Source organism: Canis lupus, chromosome 12 (genome assembly GCF_011100685.1).
Source record: "Canis lupus familiaris isolate Mischka breed German Shepherd chromosome 12, alternate assembly UU_Cfam_GSD_1.0, whole genome shotgun sequence".
Taxonomy (NCBI): Eukaryota; Metazoa; Chordata; class Mammalia; order Carnivora; family Canidae; genus Canis; species Canis lupus.
The window spans coordinates 11,506,179-11,528,382 of NC_049233.1; the positions used below are offsets into that span (position 1 = coordinate 11,506,179).

General features: G+C 44.0%; 1 protein-coding gene and 1 long non-coding RNA gene across 3 annotated transcripts in view; both read right to left on the reverse strand.

The window, feature by feature from the left end:
* Positions 1 to 14,616: 14,616 nt before the first annotated feature.
* On the reverse strand, positions 14,617 to 16,670 carry TBCC (tubulin folding cofactor C). The gene has a single exon (XM_038554095.1). The coding sequence runs from the start codon at positions 16,594 to 16,596 to the stop codon at positions 15,559 to 15,561; it is 1,038 nt and encodes a 345-aa protein (XP_038410023.1). The 5' UTR covers positions 16,597 to 16,670; the 3' UTR covers positions 14,617 to 15,558.
* Positions 16,671 to 18,753: 2,083 nt separating this feature from the next.
* Positions 18,754 to 22,204, reverse strand: part of LOC111098261 — a 59,781-nt gene continuing 56,330 nt past the window's right edge. Inside the window, exon 3 of one of the 2 annotated variants that reach the window (XR_005367710.1) lies at positions 18,754 to 19,239. This is a non-coding gene — a long non-coding RNA (uncharacterized LOC111098261). Of the gene's footprint in view, positions 19,240 to 19,886; positions 20,646 to 22,204 lie in introns of those variants that run through there. The other variant, XR_005367709.1, reaches the window with a different exon arrangement.

Genomic DNA, 22,204 nt, shown 5'->3' on the forward strand with positions numbered 1-22,204 from the left:
TGCTATAAACACTTGTATGCAGGTTTTTGTGTGGATATAAGTTTTAAAATCATTTGGGTAAATATCTAGGAGCACAATTTCTGAGTCATATGGTAAGACTATGTTTAGCTTTGTAAGAACTGCCAAATTATCTTCCTAAGTGGCTGTACCATTTTACATCCCCACAAGCAATGGAGGAGTTCCTGTTGCTCCACATACTCACCAGCACTTGGTTGTTAGCATTCTGGATTTTAGGCATCTCACTCTTGCTTTAATGTGCATTTCCTTGATGACATATGATGTGGAGCATCTTTTCATATGTTTAAATGCCTTCTTTGGTGAAGTATCTGTCCAGTACTTTTGCCCACTTTTTAATTGGGTTTTTTGGGAGTTTTTAGACTGTAAATTTTGGGAAAGTAATTTATCTCCATTAACATTTAAAATGCACATTCCCAAGTGCCTGGGTGGCTCAGTCAGTTAAGCATCTGCCTTCGGCTCAGGTCATGACCCCAGGGTCCTGGGATAGAGTCTTGCATCAGGCTGCCTGCTGAGCAGGGAGTCTGCTTCTCCCTCTCCTTTTCCCTCTCCTCCTCCCCCTGCTTGTGCTCTCTCTCATGCTCTCTCTCTCTCAAGTAAATAAATAAAATCTTTAAAAATAAAAAATAAAGTAAAATAAAATGCATATTCCCAATGATTCAGCAATGTCACTCCTCAAACAACCTGTGCATATAAGCACAAAGGGTTTAAGGAACAAACCAATTTTGTCCTCAAATTCATGTCCACCAAATACCAAGGAAGGCTTCATGCTGCCTGTGAGTTCAAGGCAGTCAGTGGGTCAGGTCTCCAACCTGGAACCTCGTTCCTTCCCTTATGCGCATTGGATCCACTAGATCCACCATTTGCATGTTCCTCTTTAAGATCTCCAAATCACTAAGTAGAATCAAAGGAGTATTTCTCCAGATAGAGGAGGTATGGAAACAAAGCAATGAGTTTTTTCCCTCCAATGCAGTCACCTTAGAACAAAACACCTATTTCCTTGCTCCACCCAAGTTTGGACTCCAATTTGGGAGTGACCGAGGCCCAGTTCTAAGACATATTGGAAAAGCAACCTTCTTATTTTATTGTCACACCACATTTTTGGGTCAAAAACAACATTATCCAGAATAATCACTCTTTTAATAGCCAAGACTTGGCTTCTAAGCAGCTTTGGATCTTCAAAGGATTTCAACTCTTCACCATCAGAAGAAACATCGAAAAGAATGTGCTGCAGTTTCTGGAGTTTGGTTTAGTTTTCGTTTTCTCCCAAGAGAGAATGTTCAGACAACCGGAAGTGTGACCAGACTCAGACCTCATATGCCCAAAATCTGAAGACCAACCATCCTGAGATAAAATGGGTGTGGATGAGAGTGAAGTTATCTCAGAGAACCTCTTTGGAACATGCAAGAGAAAATCAGAACGAAGGAGAGGACGAAAAAATTGATGTTGAAACCAGAAACAAAATTTTAAAAATAGCCCTACCAGAATAACCCGATTAGCCAAGGACTTCTTTCTCCTCTATTGACCAGTTGTACAGCGTGAGGAGGGACAGCATTGAGTCCCGGGCAGGTCGGTGGGTGCCCCCTGGTGGCCAGAAATGGAATGGCTTCAAGTGTTTGGAAAAGGGTAGATTTCCCCTCTCAGGATAGAATGGGCCATTATCTAGAAAGGAAAAAGAGAAAGAACAGACATCAGGAATGCCCCTGGCCATACCTTTCAGGTAAGAAGTGAGGCAAAATATGGTGAGGATCAAGCAGAGAATAGTAGACTGCAGAGGACAGAATAATGAATCTCTGCTGGAGGATGGGGGAAAGCTGGCTCCCTCCCCCATTAAACCAGTGAAGGTGAGTCTAGATGCTATCAATCTAGGATAAAGATAATAAAATAGGAGACGCCTGGGTGACTCAGCAGTTGAGCATCTGCCTTTGGCTGGGGGCGTGATCCCCAAGTCTTGGGTTTGAGTCCCACACTGGGCTTTCTGCATGAAGCCTGCTTCTTCCTCTGCCTGTGTCTCTGCCTCTCTCTGTGTCTATCATGAATAAATAAATAAAATATTTTAAAAGACAGATAATAAAATAGGTTAATGGAATTAAGGGTGATTCATTTTTCTTCTTTAGAATCCCTTTATTTTTTTTTTAAGATTTTATTTATTTATTCATGAGAAGCACAGAGAGAGAAGCAGAGACATAGGCAGAGGGAGACGTAGGCTCCATGCAGGGAGCCCGATGTGGGACTTGATCCCAGGACCCTGGGATCATGATCTGAGCCAAAGGCAGACGTTCAACCACTGAGCCCACCCAAGTGCCCCTTTAGATAGAATTCCTTTAATGCTATTGTAATAATGAAATGAAAATAACAAAAGTATGCAATTTAAAAAATAAGAGATCATCTCTCGACCTCCCAACCAAGGAAGAATGAAGCACAGGTTGGTTCTTTGAATAATTAACTGACTTCTGTTTTCTTAACATCTCTCCTTCGATCATCATCCTGACTTCCGTTTACCCTCTACTCTTTCTTTCTCCCTTTCTGCCTTCTTTCTTTCCTTCCTTTCACTTTTCCTGTTAAATATATCATACATAGAGCAAAAGATAATATTTAAATGAACATCTATATCCTCTCCCCCACATAAGAAACAGAATGTCACCAATACCTGTGAAGCAACTTGGGTGCCCTTCCTTTATTCACAGAGGTAATCTGAATTTGGTATTTACCCATCTCTTAATTTTCTTTAGTGTTACCACTTATACATGTATGGTTAAACAATATATCATTTAGTTTTGCTTGAACTTGACGTATAAGTATTCTTTTTTTTTTTTTTTGGCCTTTGCTTTTTTCACCCCAACATTGCATTTAAAATTTCATACCTCCCAGGTGCCTGAGTGGTTCAGTTAGGTAAGTGTCTGACTCTTGGTTTCAGCTTAGGTCATAATCTCAGGGTCATGAGTTCAAGCCCTGCGTCAAGCACCACAATCTTTGGGCAGTCTGCTTAAAGATTCTCTCCCTCTGCCCCTCCCCCCCAGTCTTGCATGCACACTCTCTCTCTGAAGTAAATAAATAAATCTATAAAAAAAATTGTCATACCTCCAGAAAGCCCACTTATCATAAATGTACAGTTTGATCAATCAGCATTAAATTTTTCATTTGAATGTCATAGACATTAATATACAGCTCTAAATTCGTTATTTTTTATCTTTAAATATAATTTTTTTAAAGATTTTTTTCATTTAAGAGAGAAAGAGCATGAACAAGGGTAGGAGCAAAGGCAAAGGGAGAAGCAAGTGGACTCCCCGCTGAGCAGTGAGCCCCACTTGGTGCTTGATCCCAGGACTCTGGGATAATGACTCATGCACATATCATGTGCATGACAGCTACCCAGGCACCTCTAAATATAACTTTTAATACTTTATTTTTAAGTAATCTCTACACCCAACATGGGGCTCAAACCCACAACTCTGAGATCAAGAGTTTCGGGCTCCACTGACTGAGCCAGTCAGGTACCCCTAAATATAATCTCTGATACAAAGACTACATATAGAGGATCCCTGGGTGGCGCAGCGGTTTGGCGCCTGCCTTTCGCCCAGGGCGTGATCCTGGAGACCCGGGATCGAGTCCCACATTGGGCTCCCGGTGCATGGAGCCTGCTTCTCCCTCTGCCTGTGTCTCTGCCTCTCTCTCTCTCTCTCTTTCTCTGTGTGTGACTATCATAAATAAATAAATAAAAAATTAAAAAAACAAAGACTACATATAGGATATACAAATTGTAATGATAAATTAAATACTCATCACCCAACTCAAATATCACAAGTAACTTGCATCTACATATAGGATTATTTTCATGACATTCCCCTCTGCTATAGATTGATTTTGTCCCCTGAAAATTCATATGTGGAAGCCCTAACTCCCAAAATGACTGTATGTGTTACCTATAGGGAGATAATTGGGTTAAATGAAGTAATTTTTTTAAAGATTTTTATTTATTCATTTGACAGAGAGAGAGAGAGCACAAGCAAGGGGAGTGACAGGCAGAGGGAGAGGGAGAAGCAGGTTCCCCAGGGAGCAGGGAACCAAATGAGGGGCTCCATCCCAGAGCCCTGGGATCATGACCTGAGCCGTAGACAGATGCTTAATCGATTAAGCAACCCAGGCGCCCCAAGTCTTTTAAGATTTATTTATTAATTTGAGAGAGAAAGAGAGCAGGAGGAGAGGGAGAGAGAATCCTCAAGGCAATTCCCATCAGATCATGGAGCAAGAGCCGGACACAGAGCTCAATCCCAGGACCCTGAGATCATGACCTGAGCCAAGATCATGACCTGACCCAAAAATCAAGAGCCAGTTGCTTAACCAACTGGGATCCCACTTTTTTTTTTTTTTTTTTTTTTTTGGATCCCACTTTTGATCTTGATCTTAACTTCTAAATGATTGACCATTAAGTATCATGCCTACTATTAGTTTTAGCAGACACCCTTAAAAAAAAAAGGTTACTTATTAGAGAGAGAGAGAGAGAGAGAAGTGTGGGGAGGGGCAAGGAGAGAGAGAATCCCAAGCAGACTCCCTGCTGAGCTCAGAGCCTGGGATTTGGGGCTTGATCACAAGACCCTGAGATCACGACCTGAGCTGAAATCATGAGTCAGATACTTAACTGACCAAGCCACCCAGGCACACCTGGTTTTAGCAGATAGCCTTAACAAGAAGTTCTCTTCCATTTCTACTTTGCCAAAAGTGTGTTCTCATGAATAGATGCTGAATTTTGTAGAAGGCTGTTCTACCTCTTAGATAATCATATGAATTTTTCCCTTAAGCTCTTAATGTGATAATTTAATCAGTCCTTTTTCTAAAGTCAGTCTAGCCTTGCCCTCCTAGAATAAACCCTAGTATATTATCATCTTATATACTTTTGGATTTTTTTTTTTAAAGATTTTATTTATTTATTCATGAGAGACACAGAGAGAGGGGCAGAGACACAGGCAGAGGGAGAAGCAGGCTCCATGCAGAGAGCCCGATGTGGGACTCGATCCTGGGACCCCAAGATCACGCCCTGGGCCGAAGGCAGATGCTCAACCGCTGGGCCACCCAGGCGGCCCTGGATTTTGTCTACTGGTATAATTTTATGATCTTCACAAATATATTTGAGTTAGATTAGCCTATCATTTTCCTTTCTCATAAAGTCCACGTCTGATTTGTGTATCAAGTTTATGCAGCCTCATACCGTGGAATGGGGGTAAATTCCTTTTTTCTCCATATTCCGGAAGAGTTTGTGCAAGAACAATATTATTTCTTCCTTATATGTTTGGTAGAATTTACTGTTAAAACCATTTGGGGCTGAACTTCTATTTGTGGGAAAGATTCAACTATGACTTCTATTATTTAATTGCTATGAAACTGTCTGGTTTTTCTGTTTCTTCTGTGGCAAACTGTATTTTTTTAGAAATGTATTCATTTCACCTATGTATCCAAATTTATTGCCAGTGAAGTCTTCACAATATCCCATTATTATCTTTCTAATATCTGCAACATCAACGGTAAGGTCCCCTTTATTTCTTCCTTAGTTTATACTTGCCTTCTCTCTTCTTGACAAATAAATCAGAGGTTGGTTTGTTTCATTAATCTTTTCAAAGAATCAGCTGGTGGGTTATTTTTTTCTTCAATCTCTATTGTATTTATGTTGCCTTTGGCTTTTCTCTGTATTTCCTTTCTTCTCTTTCTGCTATTCTTTTTGTAACTTTCCTTAAAAGATTGATTGATTGATTTGAGAGACAGAGAGAGCACAAGCAGGGTGGGGTGCAGAGGGAGAGGGATAAGCAGGCTCCTCGCTGAGCAGGGAGCCTGATACGGGACTCCATCCCCTGAGATCATGACCTGAGCCAAAATTGGATGCTTAACCCAGTGAGCACCCAAGCACACCTCTTCTTTTTAACCTCTTAAGCTAGATGCTTAGTTCATTCATATTTAGACTTTCTTCTTATAGAAGCAATTCAAAGGCAAAAAAATATTACTTTTTATAGATAAAGCACAGATACCCATAATAAATGATAAAGCACAGCACAGAAATAAATCTACAGTATATATGTGGTCTTAAAATTATATGGACAGGGGATTATATATAGGTGATTGGAGGGGGGAAATGGCTAAAAAGTTTCCTTAAGGGGATGATGATAAAAGAAAAGTTGAGAAACACCACCCTAAGACAAGAATCTGAGAGAATATAGTTAATATGGAACTTCAAGTGACATCAATGAGGAGAGGAAGATTGTTAAAAAAAAAAAATTGAGGAGGGGAAGAAGTGATACATGAGAGAAGGCAGTCAATCAGGGGTATGCTCTCAGGCCAACTTCTACTGGGGAAATCGGAAGGGAAACACCTTCAGGTTATCCCATCTGCACTGAGGGGGCCCACTTATTTATTCACTAACTCCTGGCCAGCTTTTATAGAGGGCTGCTCCCAGGGAGTAATGAACAGTCTTGGGATCCAGAACCCTCAAGCACCAACTATTAGCAATATCCTGCAATAGTCCATGGGGGCACAATAAAAAGTCCAAGAAATATGGATAATCAATGGTCCCCTGTTACACTATTGTTACTTAAAATATTAGAAAGTGCTATTAGGAGAAAAAAAAATTTTAAAGATTTTATTTATTTATTTGCAAGAGACACACAGAGAGAGAGGCAGAGACACAGGCAAAGGGAGGAGAAGCAGGCTCCATGTAGGGAGCCCGGTGTGGGACTCGATCATGCCCTGAGTTGAAAGGCTGTCACTCAACCACTGAGCCACCCAGGCGTCCCAGGAGTAAATTTCTGATATGAATAATCACAAGAAGCTTTTTTTTTTTTTATAAAGCCCCCAGGGGGACATATCTGTCATGTAGGTGCTGCTGGACTGAACAAGTTAGTTTTCCTTGTTATCAGCTACAAGTCATCAGGCTGCCTTAAGTCTAACCCATCTTTCCCAGAGATGCAATGTTATAAATTGTGCGGTTTTTAAAAGATTTTATTTTAAGTAATCTCTGCACTCAATGTGGGATTCAAACTCACAACCTTGAGTTCAAGAGTCACAGGCTCTACCGACTGAGCCAGCCAGGTGCCCCGTAAATTGTTTCTCCAAAACAGGAAACACATGTTAATACCATAAAAACACCAAAATTGGAGATGAAGAGAAATGAAAACCAAGTAGGCTGCATATACATAATAAATATAAACTTAATATGTATGTGGCCAAAAAGCTAAATTGTTACTGTTCTTGTGGGGGAAATTTTGTGCACAAGCTGGATTTGCTAAGGATTCTTAAACTACAGCTTCAATGGAATGTTCTTGGTAAATGTCCATAAGCATTCTCATTGCTCAACAACCTTAATGACTATTCAACATTCCTATCATCTTTCTCAGACATTTCCATTATTGATGAGATGTACATGAATGCCCCCACCCCCGTTCATTTCCTCCTCAAAGATTACAGCTGACTTTTGTGGAAGTCTTTGGTACTTTTATATTAGCACTGAAGCTTCTCCTGTTCTTTTCATTTCTTTCCTTTTCTCTTTTCTTTTTGTAAGAAAAAAGCCCCTATATGGGGCTTGAACTTACGACCCCAGAGATCAAGAGCCACATGCTCCACTAACTGAGCCAGCCAGGCACCCCACCCTGTTCTTTTCTTGTAGAGGTCATTCTGTGGTCTTTCTGAGAAGTGCTTCCTTTGATGCTTCATCTTTTCTTGAACATTTCCGAAGAGACAATGACTTTGTGGAAATAATTTCTTGACTTGGCACCATACTGGATTCTCCATATCTAATTATGCTGACACGCATTCTGAAGTTTGGCCATCACATGATGTTGGCTGAACTGGTCTACACTTCCCACTTTCTTCAAATTTTTCTTCCCCTCAAAACCTGTGCCTACCAGAGAATACAACTTGACCTCTGGGAGACTGGCTCATTCACTTTTCTTTTTTGCCCTATTATGTTAAAACATGCTTCCTTTTTCAAAGAAACTGAGGGAAATCCCAGGAGACTTCCCAAAGGAGATGACATTTGACTTGTATAGAATTTTGGCAAGTGTACATGGACTCAAGTGTGGGCACTGCTTGAGAAAAGGCCAGAAAGTATGGCAGGTGTTTGTACTCAGTATCTTTCATTCATTTCTCCAAATCTATTCTTCATTTTTCTCCACCCTGCTCTCTGTCCTGGAAGATGATCGTTATAGACTACACCAACAGACTTCCTCGCCCTACAGTTTTCAGTTGGGCTCAGCCAATGGAAGGCACCAACAGAAGAAAGTGGCATCTTCTCATTCCCATAGTGGCCTCATCCCTTCACCAAAGGTCACAGCTCCTGTCAGGTAGCATCGTCTCTTTCTGGGTTCAGGTAACAGTTTTGTCCCTTCAGCTCTAGGCGTGCTAACAGATATTGCACCATCTTTTACTGCTTTTCCTAAACTCTGCCCACAGCTTTGAAATAGTTCCTGTATTAAGCTCTCCACAAATTATCCATTTTGAGTGTGCCATCTGTTTCCTGCCAGGTGCCTGATTGATACAGTGTGTTTGATTAATGGGTATTAGTTCAGATGAGTTGGAGCATGAAGCGTGTGTGATGAAACAGCAAAACTTCATGTAGGAGCAGTAGGCTGAGAGCAGATGGTGAAGGACCTCGTCTTCCAGGCCAGGGAGTGCAGCAGGCAAATAGGAACCTCAGAGGGTTTTAGGCCAGGGGTGACATGCTTTAAGAAAACTAATTTGGCAGCTGCATGCAAAAGGGTTTAGCAATCAGAGATGGGGAGACAAGTTAGGAGATGATTACAACTGCTGTTACAGGAAGATAACACTTTGTAATTATCAGATTGGCAAAATGCCAAAGATTTGATAGCGCAGCACAGTGATAAGGATGTGGAGAAATGGCACTCTCAGACATTGCTAGTGAGGGCATAAATTGATAAACCTCTTTGGAAGGCAATTTGATAGTATCTATCAACATTGTAAATGAGCATAAGCTATTGACTCAGCCGTTAGATGCTCATCTGGGTACTTACCCTACAGATAATATTGCACATATGCTAAATAATTTATGTGTAAGACTATCCATTGTAGCATTTTTCTAATGGCTCAATATTGATAACTGAAATGTCCATCAGAGACCAGTAAACAAGTATAGCACAGTCCATGGAATGGAATACTATGCAGCAGGTAAAGAGAATTAAATGACTATATGTACTCACATGGGAAGATCTCCATGGATGATGTTCATGAGAAAGGTAAGGTGCCTAGTAATTTACGTAATCTGCTTCTATTTGAGTGGGAAGATAAAAGGATATTTTGTATGTGAGTTTGTAAATGCAAAAACCAGAAGAATAAAGGAAACAGGTTACAGGATAGTTGCTCCCTGAAAAGAACTGAATGGCTGAGATCGAAGGGAAAGGGAGATTTACTTTTTTTTAAAGATTTTATTCATTTATTCATGAAAGACACAGAAAGAGAGGCAGAGACATAAGCAGAGGGAGAAGCAGGCTCCATGCAGGGAGTCTGATGTGGGCCTCGATCCCAGGACCGCGGGATCAGCCCTGAGGTGAAGGCAGATGCTCAAACACTGAGTCACCCAGGTGTCCCTGAGATTTACTTTTTATTCTATTTTTTTTGTACCTGTGCATAAATTATCTACACTTTAAAAAAATCCATTGCACTGCCATCTTAGACTCAAACCTCTACCTTGATATCAATTCTTTTTTTTTTAATTTTTATTTACTTATGATAGGCACACAGTGAGAGAGAGAGGCAGAGACACAGGCAGAGGGAGAAGCAGGCTCCATGCACCGGGAGCCCGACGTGGGACTCGATCCCGGATCTCCAGGATCGTGCCCTGGGCCAAAGGCAGGCGCTAAACCGTTGCGCCACCCAGGGATTCCTATCAATTCTTTTTTTAAAAAAAGATTTTATTTATTTATTCATGAGACACACAGAGAGGCAAAGACACAGGCAGAGGGAGAAGCAGGCTCCCTGATGTGGGACTTGATCCCTGAACTCCAGGATCAGGCCCTAGCTGAAAGCAGAGCTCAACCGCTGAGCCATCCAGGCGTCCCCTTGATATCAGTTCTAAAAATCAGACTATGTATAGCTTTCTTGGTGACATAACACAACTGAAAGGTATTCAACTAAAAAAAAAAAAATTCTTCAAACGCCGTTTGAATTCCTGAACGGATTGTTAAGCTTGTTTGCTAGGTAAGTAAATGGCCTTGAATTGTCTTGCTTGGTCTTGTCAGTTTTTTTTTTTTTTTAAGGTTTTATTAATTTGTTCATGAGAGACACAGAGAGAGGCAAAGACATAAGCAGAGAGACATAGGTTCCCATGGGTAGCCTGCTGCTGGATTCAATCCCAGGACCCCGGGATCACAACTCAAGCCAAAGGCAGGCACTCAACCACTGAGCCACTCAGGTGCCCTAGTCTTGTCGATTCTTAAAGTTCAAAGTACAGTATCTGAAAAATTGAGAGGCAGGCTTTTGAATAGTAACTGCATTCCTCTGTGACTGTTGCTAATCCAAGTAGGCAGTGGGCAGAGATGTCATTCAAGGAATTCAACCCCTGGATGGGTGATGGATGCCTTGAGTTCTTTACTAAGCTGGAGAGGTTATAAGGCATCGCCTTTTAGAGCTCTCAGAATTTCTCTATCGGGATTGTTCATCTTCATCTAGACTGTACCCTCCATAAAGGAAGACGACATGCTTGTTTGCCATTGCATTCTTAGTGCCCAGCACTGCACAAGCGCTTAGTCTATGCTCAAATATTTGTTCAGTTGAATTGATCATGACTTTCTGTGCCATATTGTTCCTGCACTTCCTGAGACTTAAAGTTGAGTAAATAATTGACCCTTTATCTCCCTGCATCTTAATCGCAATGGCCAACTTATTTTCTTCGTAAGAGAAGAACAAGAGTCAAATAGTGTGACTAAGTTTTTTGAATTGGTGATTAGACTTTAGAATTCAATGCAATTGTGCTCGCTTCCACAGCACATATACTGAATTCAATGCAATTTAGTTGTCTAATTTCTGTGATACCGGAGTAATTGCATGATGTTTCTAAAACATTGTATTACCTTGCAATATTACCCATAAAAAGCTGAATTTTTTTTTATTAAATATTCTATTTATTTATTCATGAGAGACAGAGAGAGAGAGAGAGAGAGAGGCAGAGGGAGAAGCAGGCTCCATGCAGGGAGCCCAACATAGGACTCGATCCCGGGTCCCCAGGATCACGCCCTGGGCCGAAGGCAGGCACTAAACCACTGAGCCATCCAGGGATCCCCGAAAGTTGAATCTTTATGTCTTGCTGATTTAGTTCAATTCCTGGTTAATACAATTAAGACTTTTTTGGCAATAACCCTTGCATTGCAATCAGAACTTCAAGATTAGGGATCCCTGGGTGGTGCAGCGGTTTGGTGCCCGCCTTTGGCCCAGGGCGTGATCCTGGAGACCTGGGATTGAATCCCACGTCGGGCTCCTGGTGCATGGAGCCTGCTTCTCCCTCCGCCTATGTCTCTGCCTCTCTCTCTCTCTCCCTGTGTGTGACTATCATAAATAAATAAAAATTAAAAAAAAAAAAAAAAAAGAACTTCAAGATTAGAACTTATACATAAATTGGCCATTTATCTTTGTGGGGTTGAAATTCTGGAGTGATACTTTGCAATTATGTAATACTGTACTGAATTGTGTCTAACACAACCAATCATAAATGGAAATTTAATAAACTCTGCTTGAGTGTATAATTTTATTGCTTCCTAGCATTGATTTTAATAATTTTTTAAAGGATCTATTTATTTTTGGGACTCCCAGGTGGCTCAGTAGTTGAGCGTCTGCCTTTGCCTCAAGGCATAATCCAGGGGTCCTGGGATTGAGTCCCACATGGGACTCCTCGCAGGAAGCCTGCTTCTCCCTTTAGGTCTCTGCCTCCCTGTGTCTCTCATGAATAAATAAATAAATCTTAAAAAAAAAAAAAAAAAGACTTACTTATTTTTGAGATAGGAAGTGGGGAGGGGAGAGGGAAAGAGAATCCCAAGCTGACTCCCCACTGAGTGAGAAGGTGAAAGCTCACCTCCCTCTCAAGACCCTGAGATCATGACCTTAGTGGAAATGGAGTCCAGTGCTTAAGGGACTGACCCACCCAAGCATCCCCTAGAGTTGATTTTTTATGAAGATATATGGTTATTACACTTATTGGTGCAATATGCTCTCATTTTAATCACCATTATTAGATTTGCTTAATAAAAACTTACTAAAATAACTCTAATCATGCCTTTAAAAAAAAAAAAAAAGTTATTTCTATGCCCAGCATGCAGCTTAAACTCATGACCTGAGATCAAGAGTTGAATGTTTTGCTGACTGAGCCAGCCAGGCACCCCCCTAGTCAATGCTTTTAATTCAGCGGTGACTTTTTTTTTTGTCAAAAGAAAAACCCATCAGTTTAAGTTTAAGGAAAACATAATAATGTCTAACTTTTTAAGATGGCAGAAAGACTTGAGAGGACAGGATGAATGTGGGCAAGATCTGGTGAGGGGAGAACTGTCGTGATTTGGAAGTTTGATATTACAAACTGGCCTGCTCAGGGACCAGATGCAGACCAAAAAAAATAATTAATAATAAGTTTTGCTTGGTTTTTACAATGTTTTTTAAATGCTTAAATTTTTCTGCCAAATCACCTGGTCCTCTACTCCCAATTGACTTTCTTTCAGCTTTACTCATTGACTTTACCTGTTTGGCCTTAGTAAACATTGAATGCCTGGAGAAGAGTGCCATCATTGAAAGAAATCTGGAACTTGGGAGGGAAAATTGACATTTTTTTTTAAAGATAAGGATTTTAAAGATTTTTAAAAAAAATTTTGTGTATTTATTCATGAGAGACACAAACACAGAGAGAGAGAGAGAGAGAGGCAGAGAGAGAAGCAGGCTCCATGCAGGGAGCCTGACGTGGGACCCGATCCCGGGTCTCCAGGATCACGCCCTGGGCTGAAGGCGGCGCTAAACCACGGAGCCACCCAGGCTGCCCGAAAATGGAGATTTTTAAGAATATATGAATTTGAAAGGCAGATGAGCCCATTAACTAGAACTGTACACATAGGTTGAGAGTTGTGGCTCTGGAGAACATGCATATGAAGACAAAACCTTGGGCATCACTCACATTTAAGGGCTGTGAGTCATCAGAATCATAATGAATGGGGAAAAGCTGTCATAAGAGAAACAGATATAGAGCAATGCTATAGAGGTCAGAAAGAGAGAACTTCAAGAAGATAGGGGATTAGCAAGCATCAACTATAGTTCAAACTGCCCTGATTGTGTGATTTGATCTATTATAAACTGCAGGGATTTTTTTGGATGCAGCTAAACTCTCCTGTGAAATTTCAGCCCACAAATAGAACTGCAAGCCCATTGGTGTCATAAGCATGGTTTTTCCTGAAGGGGACTTGGCATTAAACTGTCAGTCTCTAGGAGCATAGTCTTACAATACTAGTCCTAGTTTCTTATGTGAACATGTGGTTGAGAATTTCATTACATGTGGTCTTTATTACTAGAATTCTCCTAAACAATAGATTTTTTTTTTACCCCTCTTCTTTACAGAAGTTGCAATTTGTGAAATGATTAGGATTGTCTCAAGTCAGCCAACAGTTGAGGGGAAAAAAAAATCCAGATTCACCTCCAGCTAAGGAATAGAGGTTGGTAGGCCCCATTTTTTTTACTGGCCTCATTTATGTCTGGGTGACTCTACCCTTCTTCCTCCTTCTCATTTGTTATTTCGTTACATTTCACATATCCTAAAAGCCACCTTAAATTCTTTTTTGGAACAAGATAGAACATATAAACACTTAAGGTACTAAAAGCACTTTATTTTATTTTTTTAAATTTTTATTTATTTATGATAGTCACAGAGAGAGAGAGAGAGAGAGAGAGAGAGGGGCAGACACAGGCAGAGGGAGAAGCAGGCTCCATGCACCGGGAGCCCGACATGGGATTCGATCCCGGGTCTCCAGGATCGCGCCCTGGGCCAAAGGCAGGCACCAAACCGCTGCACCACCCAGGGATCCCTAAAAGCACTTTAATACTTGTGGCCATTATTAAAATCATGTCTACAGTTACAAGGCCACTAGACCCAAAAAAGCTTTTTGAAACTTAGAACTTTCCATTTAATAATAATGGGTGATGGGGTGCCTGGGTGGCTTGGTGGCTGGGCGCATCTGCTCCGGTTGTGATCTGGGGTCCCGGGATCGAGTTCCGCATTGGGCTCCTTGCAGGGAGCCTGCTTCTCCTCTGCCAGTGTCTCTGCCTCTGTCTCTCATGAATAAATAAAATAAAATCTTAAAAAAAGGGGGGGGGGTAGATTCCTGGGTGGCTCAGCGGTTTAGTGCCTGCCTTTGGCCCAGGGTGTGATCCTGGAGGCCCGGGATCGAGTCCCACGTCGGGCTCCCTGCATGGAGCCTGCTTCTACCTCTGCCTGTGTCTCTGCCTCTCTCTGTCTCTCACGAATAAATAAAAAAATCTTAAAAAAAAAAAAATAATGGGTGATAACATAGAGCAGAAGGCCAAATCAGTAATAGAAAATTATAGAAAAATGAGTGGAAAAAATTAAGACCCAGCTAGATGTTTTTGTGTGAGAATATGTAGCATATTTATTCCTGAGAAATTCGGAAAAACAATTTGTCCTCTTTAATGACATTGGAAGATCTATTTCCAACTCAATGAACACTATTCAAAATCAGTTTATAGTGGTTGCAAAGGTGGACTCTGGAGCCAGACTATCTGGTTTCAAATCCCAGTCCACTTGAGCTGTGTGACTCCAGTGACTCAACTACTTCACTTGATAAATGGTGTTAACAGAACCTACCTCATAAGATTTTCTGGACTTAGTCACGTTGACATGAGTATGGTGTTTAGAACAGTATCTATGACCTTTTAAGGGCACCAAAAAAAAAAAAAAAAAAAAAAAAAAAACCTGGTAGCTATAATTATTTTGGCTTTTCAGTTGGTAAGACTCATGAGCCTCCTGGGGTTGATGAGTAAGCAGCTGGATTCCAGAAACCCAGGCTAATGTGTACCTGAAGACGAGTTTTCCACCACCCTACTGAGTAATACCTACAGAAGTCAAACCTTCAATTCAAGAGCTCTCAATCACTAGTTTTGCACAGGTTTGATGCCGTACTTTACATTAACTGACTCCTACTAACACCCTATCAAATTCACTTATTAAATATTTATTGAAGACCTACTTTATCATGCAGTACGTATTAAACACCACAGATCATTAATAACCAACACACACCCACACTTTTCCTCTTACTGCTTCAAACTACCATAATCAAATAAAAGCTATTACACATTACCGAAATAGCAAAAATGTTTCAAAGTGTTAAACCTGTCGTGAATTTAATGGAAAGCGCAAGTAGGAGCCTATACGCAATCTCAGGCTTTAAAATACTGAAAATATACAAAGTATGAAAACAGTAAGTAAACTCTGAAGTCCCATTAGCAGGAGCCGATCCCACATGGGAAGTATTTGGTAGGAGTGAAGAACGCAGTGACAAGGGCTTAGTCCCACTGGACCGTTCGTTCTTCTTCAGGAAGGATACTCCAGTTTGGGGAGGCCGTATCCCGGGCCAGCCAGTTGAAGTCGTCAATGTCGTTCCAGTTATTTTTGCTCCTATCTAAGCCAGAGCCCTCGAAGTCCTTGTCGATCCCCGGGTAGCTCCAGGTATAAGGGGCGAACTGGATCCCGCTGCAGTCCTCCACGATGGCTCTGCTGGTCACCTGCAAGAAGATGCGGGTGTCTCTCGTAGTGTGTACGCGGAGCTGTTGGCAGGCCACGGCCAGCACGCAATCACTGCAGTCTTCCAGGAACACAGAAGTGGACACCGGGCCGCAGAGCAGCGTGCAGCCTCGGGCTTTGGCTAGTCGCAAGGTATTGGGATTACCATACAGTCTGACTGTGCACTTGCTCAGTTCGGTCAAAAGGACGTCGCGCTGGTGCAGCTCCTCCGCCCGCTTCTCCAAGACTTGGGACTCCACATTGGAGAAGCCGAAGACAAAGCCGGAGCCGATGCCTCCTCCCTCCTCCTTCAATGGCGGCGGGAAGGCCAGGATGCCTTCGGCCGCCGCGGGGCCGGGAGCTGCGTCTACCGTGGTGGCCGAAACAGCGTCCTTCCTCCGGGTCTTGAAAGCAAAACGCTTCTTGGGCTGCAGCTCCTGGCGCCGCTCGGCCAGGGTCGCCTGCAGCCGCGTCAGCGCCTCCTGTCCCTGCCGCAGGTCGTAGGCGGCCAGGAACAAAACCGCGTCGTTGACAAGTTTCTGCAGGCCCTGGAGCCGAGCGGCCGCCTCGTCCAGCTGCTCCATGGATTCCCCGCTCTCCAGAAGCTCTTCCACGGCCGCTCGCTCCCGAGCGAAGGCGGCGGCGAAAAAGTCGCTCTTCTCCTCCTCCACCTCCTGGTTCTGCCGCTTTTGCTTCCGCCTTTCCACCTCCAGCTGCCGCTCTTGTTCCCGTCTCTGCAGCCGCTCAGGCACCAGGCTCCGGTCCCGCTGCGAGCCCACGGCCCCGTTTGCCGCGGCGGCGGAGCAACTAGCAGCCTCCATCTTGGCTTCGAGCTTCCCTGCAGCTGCCTTGCTTCCTCCGGGCGCGCCCTCCGTGAGGCCTCCCACCAACGCGCGCTGTGATTGGCCGGACACGCTTACGTCAGCCCCGGCCTTATTTTCTTTGCCCATTGGTTCCTCGGCGTCGGAGGGGGCGGGGCCATGAGGCGGGGCCGACAGACAAGGGGGGTGGGGAGACAAAGGTCCTTGTGGATGGGTGGGGTGGGAGACAGGAGGGGGAAGCTTTTTTTCCTCTTAAAGGGGCAGGACTTATATCCGGGATTGTGGGGTGAGTTGCAGCAGCGGCAGCTGCACATGTGGGTTTGTTTATAAGAACAAGGTTAGAAACTCGCAGGCCTCCCCCTCCCCCCAGCTCCTCCCTACTACCCCCTTACAGGCCGGAGATCCGCTACTGGTGGGGGGAATGTGTGCGCAGGGTGGGTGGGGGGACAGGTAGTGGTGAGAAAGATGGAGGGGGGGGAATATTGCACCGCCCGGCCCGCGCCGGAGGAAGCGGCAGCTGGAACAGCTGGCTAGGGAGCCGCTTGCATGCCTCTGGTTTTTTCTTTTCCCTTCCACCACCCCCTCCCCCAACCCATTCCTGCCGCCCCCAAATCCTCATTCTACCCGCCTTCTCCCCTCAGCCGCTGCAGTTCGGCGTGGCCTGGGGTCTCCTGGATCCCCGCAGGCACCTACAGGGGCGGGAATAGGCGAGGGGCACCGGGATGGGAGACTGGGGTTCTCACTGCAACCGGGTTCCGGGGGCCCAGGGGCAGTCTAAAAACGGATTACTATTTTTTTGGCCAATTGCTGCAGTTGGAGGGGTGGGGGCGGGGGAGGGTGCGATTCCACACCCCCTTCCTCTTCCTCCCACGTCCTCCCTACCCCCCCACTTGGCGGGCGCTCCCTCCGCAGCTGCGCGCCGCTGGCGGCGCGGGGTGAGACCCCGGCCCGGGGCTCGGCGGCTCTCCGTGGGGCCGTCGGTCTTTAGCAGAGCGTTGGGGGAAATGTTACATTATTTCTAGAGGCGGTGGGAGGGATTTGTCACCGGAAGTGAATGCGCCCAGCCTAGAGTCGGGAGCAGCCCGAGGCGTGAGTGGGCAGCCGAGTCCGCGCAGTCACCAGCCGGACGCCGAGCGCGGGCCCGGAGGAGTCGCGGCGGCGCGGGCTGCGGGCGCGCAGCAACCTCGCGTGCTCCGTGCAGCCGCCGAGCGCGGGGCGCGTCCTTGACCCCGGCTGCCCTGCCGGGCTTCGGTGTCACCCCGACCTCCCCCCCATTCCCAGCCGCCACCGTTTCCAGCGGGGGCTTCTGCCCAAGAAACTGTTACTTGAAATTTCACTGATCCATCTGCATGTTGATGCAGAGAAAGATGGGAGGAAACGAGAGAATTAAGACTCATTTCCAGTTTTTCACGCCCCGCTCTCCTTCCATTCCCATTTAAAACAAACAAACAAAAAAACCCTCAACAGATAAATTCCTGTATTTCTCCGCGGAAAGCAAACACAGGTCACACGGCTTGGCAAATCGCGAGTGGAGGTGGCGTCGGGGGTTCCGTGTGTATGTGTGTGCAGCGGGCGGGAACCGGGTGCTGAAAATTTTCTGTGCTTGTGCTTGTAGTGTATATTTTTCGTTTTCCTTCGCTTTGTTTCAAATGCAAGCTTGAAGAGGCTTTTTGCTTTTTGTGAGGTTTGGTTCTGGGGCTGGTTATCTTGTGTAAATTATATGGAGGAATGCAATAGCTGCTTTATTTTATAAAGAGTTGATTTAAAGAAGGAAGGTTTAAAGATTTATTTTGCTAGGGAAAAAACCAAAACCAAGAACCTTACCTGCCTCCCTTAAGTTTGTCAGAGATGGAACCTCTCCCACTCAGGGAAGCTTGTAGCCAAGCGAGGTTTACTGGAGCTGTGGCTGGGGTGAGGCAACATTTCTGGATTAGCCATAGTGAATCTATGGGTGGTTGTTAGTGTCTGTATCAGAAGTAGACTTGAGTACCATTAATCCTTCCCAAGAACGTCATTTCTGCCCCAAAACAGGTTTTGGCATAGAGGCCAGTAGACTTTGGAAGTTTCTGAATATTTTTTTTTAAGTTTTTATTTATTAATTCATGAGAGACACAGAAAGGGAGAGGCAGAGACACAGGGAGGGAGAAGCAGGCTCCATGCGGGGACCCTGATGCGGGACTCCATCGCGGTACTCCAGGATCAGGCCCTGAAACAAAGGCAGATGCGCTTCACGGCTGAGCCACCCAGGCGTCCCAGTTTCTGAATATTTTACATTGGGTAGTTCAAACTTTTATGAGAAAGAAGAGGTAAAGGACAAAACCAGGTAGGTCACCCTGTTGACCTCATGTGTTGAAGGCAGTTTCAAAGACTGATGTGAATGAAGCATGAGTGGGAATGGACAGGGGTCAGTGATGTGGGCATCATAAGCATTGACTTGACAGTTCTTTACAGCCCCCAGCACAACTGCAAGCCAACGTAGGTGGTCAAGACATGAACGTAAACTACATTTCTGTGTTCAAAAGCAATGGGAAGGCTATAAAACTTCCAGCAGTGCCAGACTGTATTTGTGTCTTTTTTCTGACATCTGAGGGCAGTGGATTCAGTATGCATCCTTGAAATGGATGGCTCCTGGGAGGTAAGTGCCTGTTCCAATGGAAGGAGAGAGGGTGATTCATTATAACAATGTAACATGTGGTAAAAGAAGCAGCCTGAGAGCTCTGAATCCTCCTTTGAAAGAGCTTGTGAATCAAGTACTGCTCTATTTTAGACATCCTGAAAGAATTCTAAGGCGTTACAGACTTTAAAAATTATTCAACAGAAATTTACGTTTTATGGTTCTATTTGTCAGATTTACTTTTTTAACATCTTGAAAATTTCAAACATAGTAAAGAAGACAGTAAAGGTGATGTGTACTCATCACCCAAGTTTCAACAATGACTGACACTCTGATTTCTTCTGAAACTCTGGCCTCTTACAAACTCCATCACCCTGATTATTTCACAGTGAATCCCAGACATTGTATTATTTCATATTTTACAATCTATACATATTTCAATATGTCACAAAGATGAGGACTACCTTTTGAAAACAACCACATACCATCACCACATTCCAAAAAAGTAGTGATACTTCCTTATTATTGTTAGAGTTCCAGTCTACATTCATATTTCTTTGATTATCCTATAATTTCCCCCTTTTATTTATTGAATAAGGATCCAAAAAAGTTTCACACATTGTGTCTAGTTGATACGTTCCTTAAATCACTTTAATCACTTTTAAATCCACTCACCCCTACCTCTGGTGATTTTTTTTTTTTTTTTAAACCCGATTGTCTTGTCTTGTTCAGTAGCATATCCCAGTCTTCATTTTGCTGGTCGTATCTCCATACTGATGTTAAATATTTGTTGTAGTCATTTCATCTTCTAATGTCATAGTGATGTGTATTAGTATGCTTTAGGAAATGAAAGCATTTCAGCACAGCAGTCTTTGGATATGGCTAGACAGCCAGGAATAAGGCCTTTTGCCATTCTGTGGAGTTTATCAGAGACCCTGTGTGGATGGGATACACCAGACAAATAAACAGATCCAGGCCCTGTTTTCTAGTAGCTCCATTCCAAGAGGAGGTGTCATCTTTCAGCAAACGCTGACAATAGAGTGGATATAAAGCATTCATTAAAAGGCTCTGCTTGTCAAGTATCTAACCTTAGGCACATTTTCTAACTTAGTTGCTGACTTTTCTGACCATGAAGATGACCACGTGAAGGCACGTGCTGTCCATGCAAAGGCTCCAGTTGGGTCTGGGAAGCAGGACAGGAGCAGCCCCTATCTTCCATCTTTGTTCCTGGCTCCTCTTCCCTTCAATCCCTTCACTTTCTGGAATGATTTTCATCATTGCACCCCTAATGCTGGTTATGAATCCAGTGTCAATTTATGAAGCACTTGCTGTGCCCTGCACTGAGCCAGCGACACCCTCAGGCTGCCAAGATGAATAGACAGCGTCCCTTTTCTCCTCCTCCCAAGGGCTCATCTGAACCAGTACTGGCACAAACCTGCAAGATTGTAACAGTGACAACGGACAACTGTTACAGAGGAAAGAGGAACAGAGAGTGAGGGGAGGGGAGGTTGCTCTTATGGGAGAGGTCAGTGAAGACTTCCGTGGGGGTTGAGCAGAGGCTGGGAGGGCAAGAAACAATGAGAAGTAAGTAAACCCTGCAAAGTCCCTGCTGACCTGGAGAGATGCTATGGGACTGTTGGGGGGCAGGGGACAAGAGGCAGCCAGCTGGGTGTGAGGAAGACCAGTTTGGAGTGGGATAGTGGAGCTAGAGACAAACACAGGTAACTTTTTGGAGAAGCTTGACTGTGAAGGGGAAAGGGACAGTACCTGGGGGAGAGGAGGAGGCCAGTGAGAGGTGTTCAGTTTTTTTAGTTTAGTTTTTTTTTTTTTTTTTTTTAACAAAGAAAACCCGAGGTTCCTAATATAAGGGTCCTGGAAAGCCTGTGGGGAGTGGATTCCAGAGCCCAGGTGCAAGGATCAGCCCTATACAGACCAGGGACAGATTCTCTATTAAGGTGTTGTTGTTTCAACTTTTTATTATCCATGTTTTCCATCACACAGAAACTTTTTGACCTCAACACACAGTAACAGATGCAGGAAACAGTAAATACTCTTATGATGTGCACTGGATACTATTTTCTGTTCTACTTACTGCATTTCAGAAATACTGGTCAAGACCCCCTAAATTAAACTGCTGTTTAAAAATGCCCTATCAGCAGGAGAGGGTGCAGCTATAGGTAAATTTGTATGTTTGGTCACTGACAGATGAGTCTGATGGTTTCTGTGAAAGTAGGTGGTGAGGTCCTCTGCTGGGTATGGGAGGGAAGGGATGGTGGTCTAAAAGCATGGGGAAGGTCTGAAAGCTCTGTGGAAGAGGATCAGTATGTTGTCCAGAGAAGTGGCATGGGGTGGTGTGGATGTTCAGCAAGTGCTTGGAGAATGAATGAGGGAATGAATGAGAATGTGCCAGAGACCAGCTCAGGGCAGGGACATGGGGTTTGGGGCAGGCCTCTCATTTTCCTAGGACCTCTCGCCACACTCATCCTCTCTTCCTTCACGATCTTTCCTCTGTCTCCTTCAGCATCTCCTCCCAGCAAGTAGGTTCCCTCAATTTAAAACAAGTTTCCTTTTGTCTCATCATCCACCCAAGTAGATGCTCTTTCTCCCTTCTCTCTTTTTTTTTTTTAAGATTTATTTATTTATTCATTCAGAGAGAGCAAAGAGAGAGGCAGAGACACAGGCAGAGAGAGAAGCAGGCTCCATCCAGAGAGCCCTATGTGGGACTCGATCGTGGGTCTCCAGGATCACACCCCGGGCTGCAGGCGGCGCTAAACTGCTGCGCCACCGGGACTGCCCTCTCCCTTCTCTTAACAGACTTTGTATACTATTATATTTTTTACTGTTTTTGTTTGGGAGTGCACTTGTGCCTGTGCAAGGTGGAGGGAGGGGGCAGAGGGAGAGGGAGAGAGAGAGAATCTTGAGCAGACTCCACACCCAGCTCAGAGCCTGATGCAGGGCTGGGTCTCATGACCCTGAGATCATGACCTGAGCTGA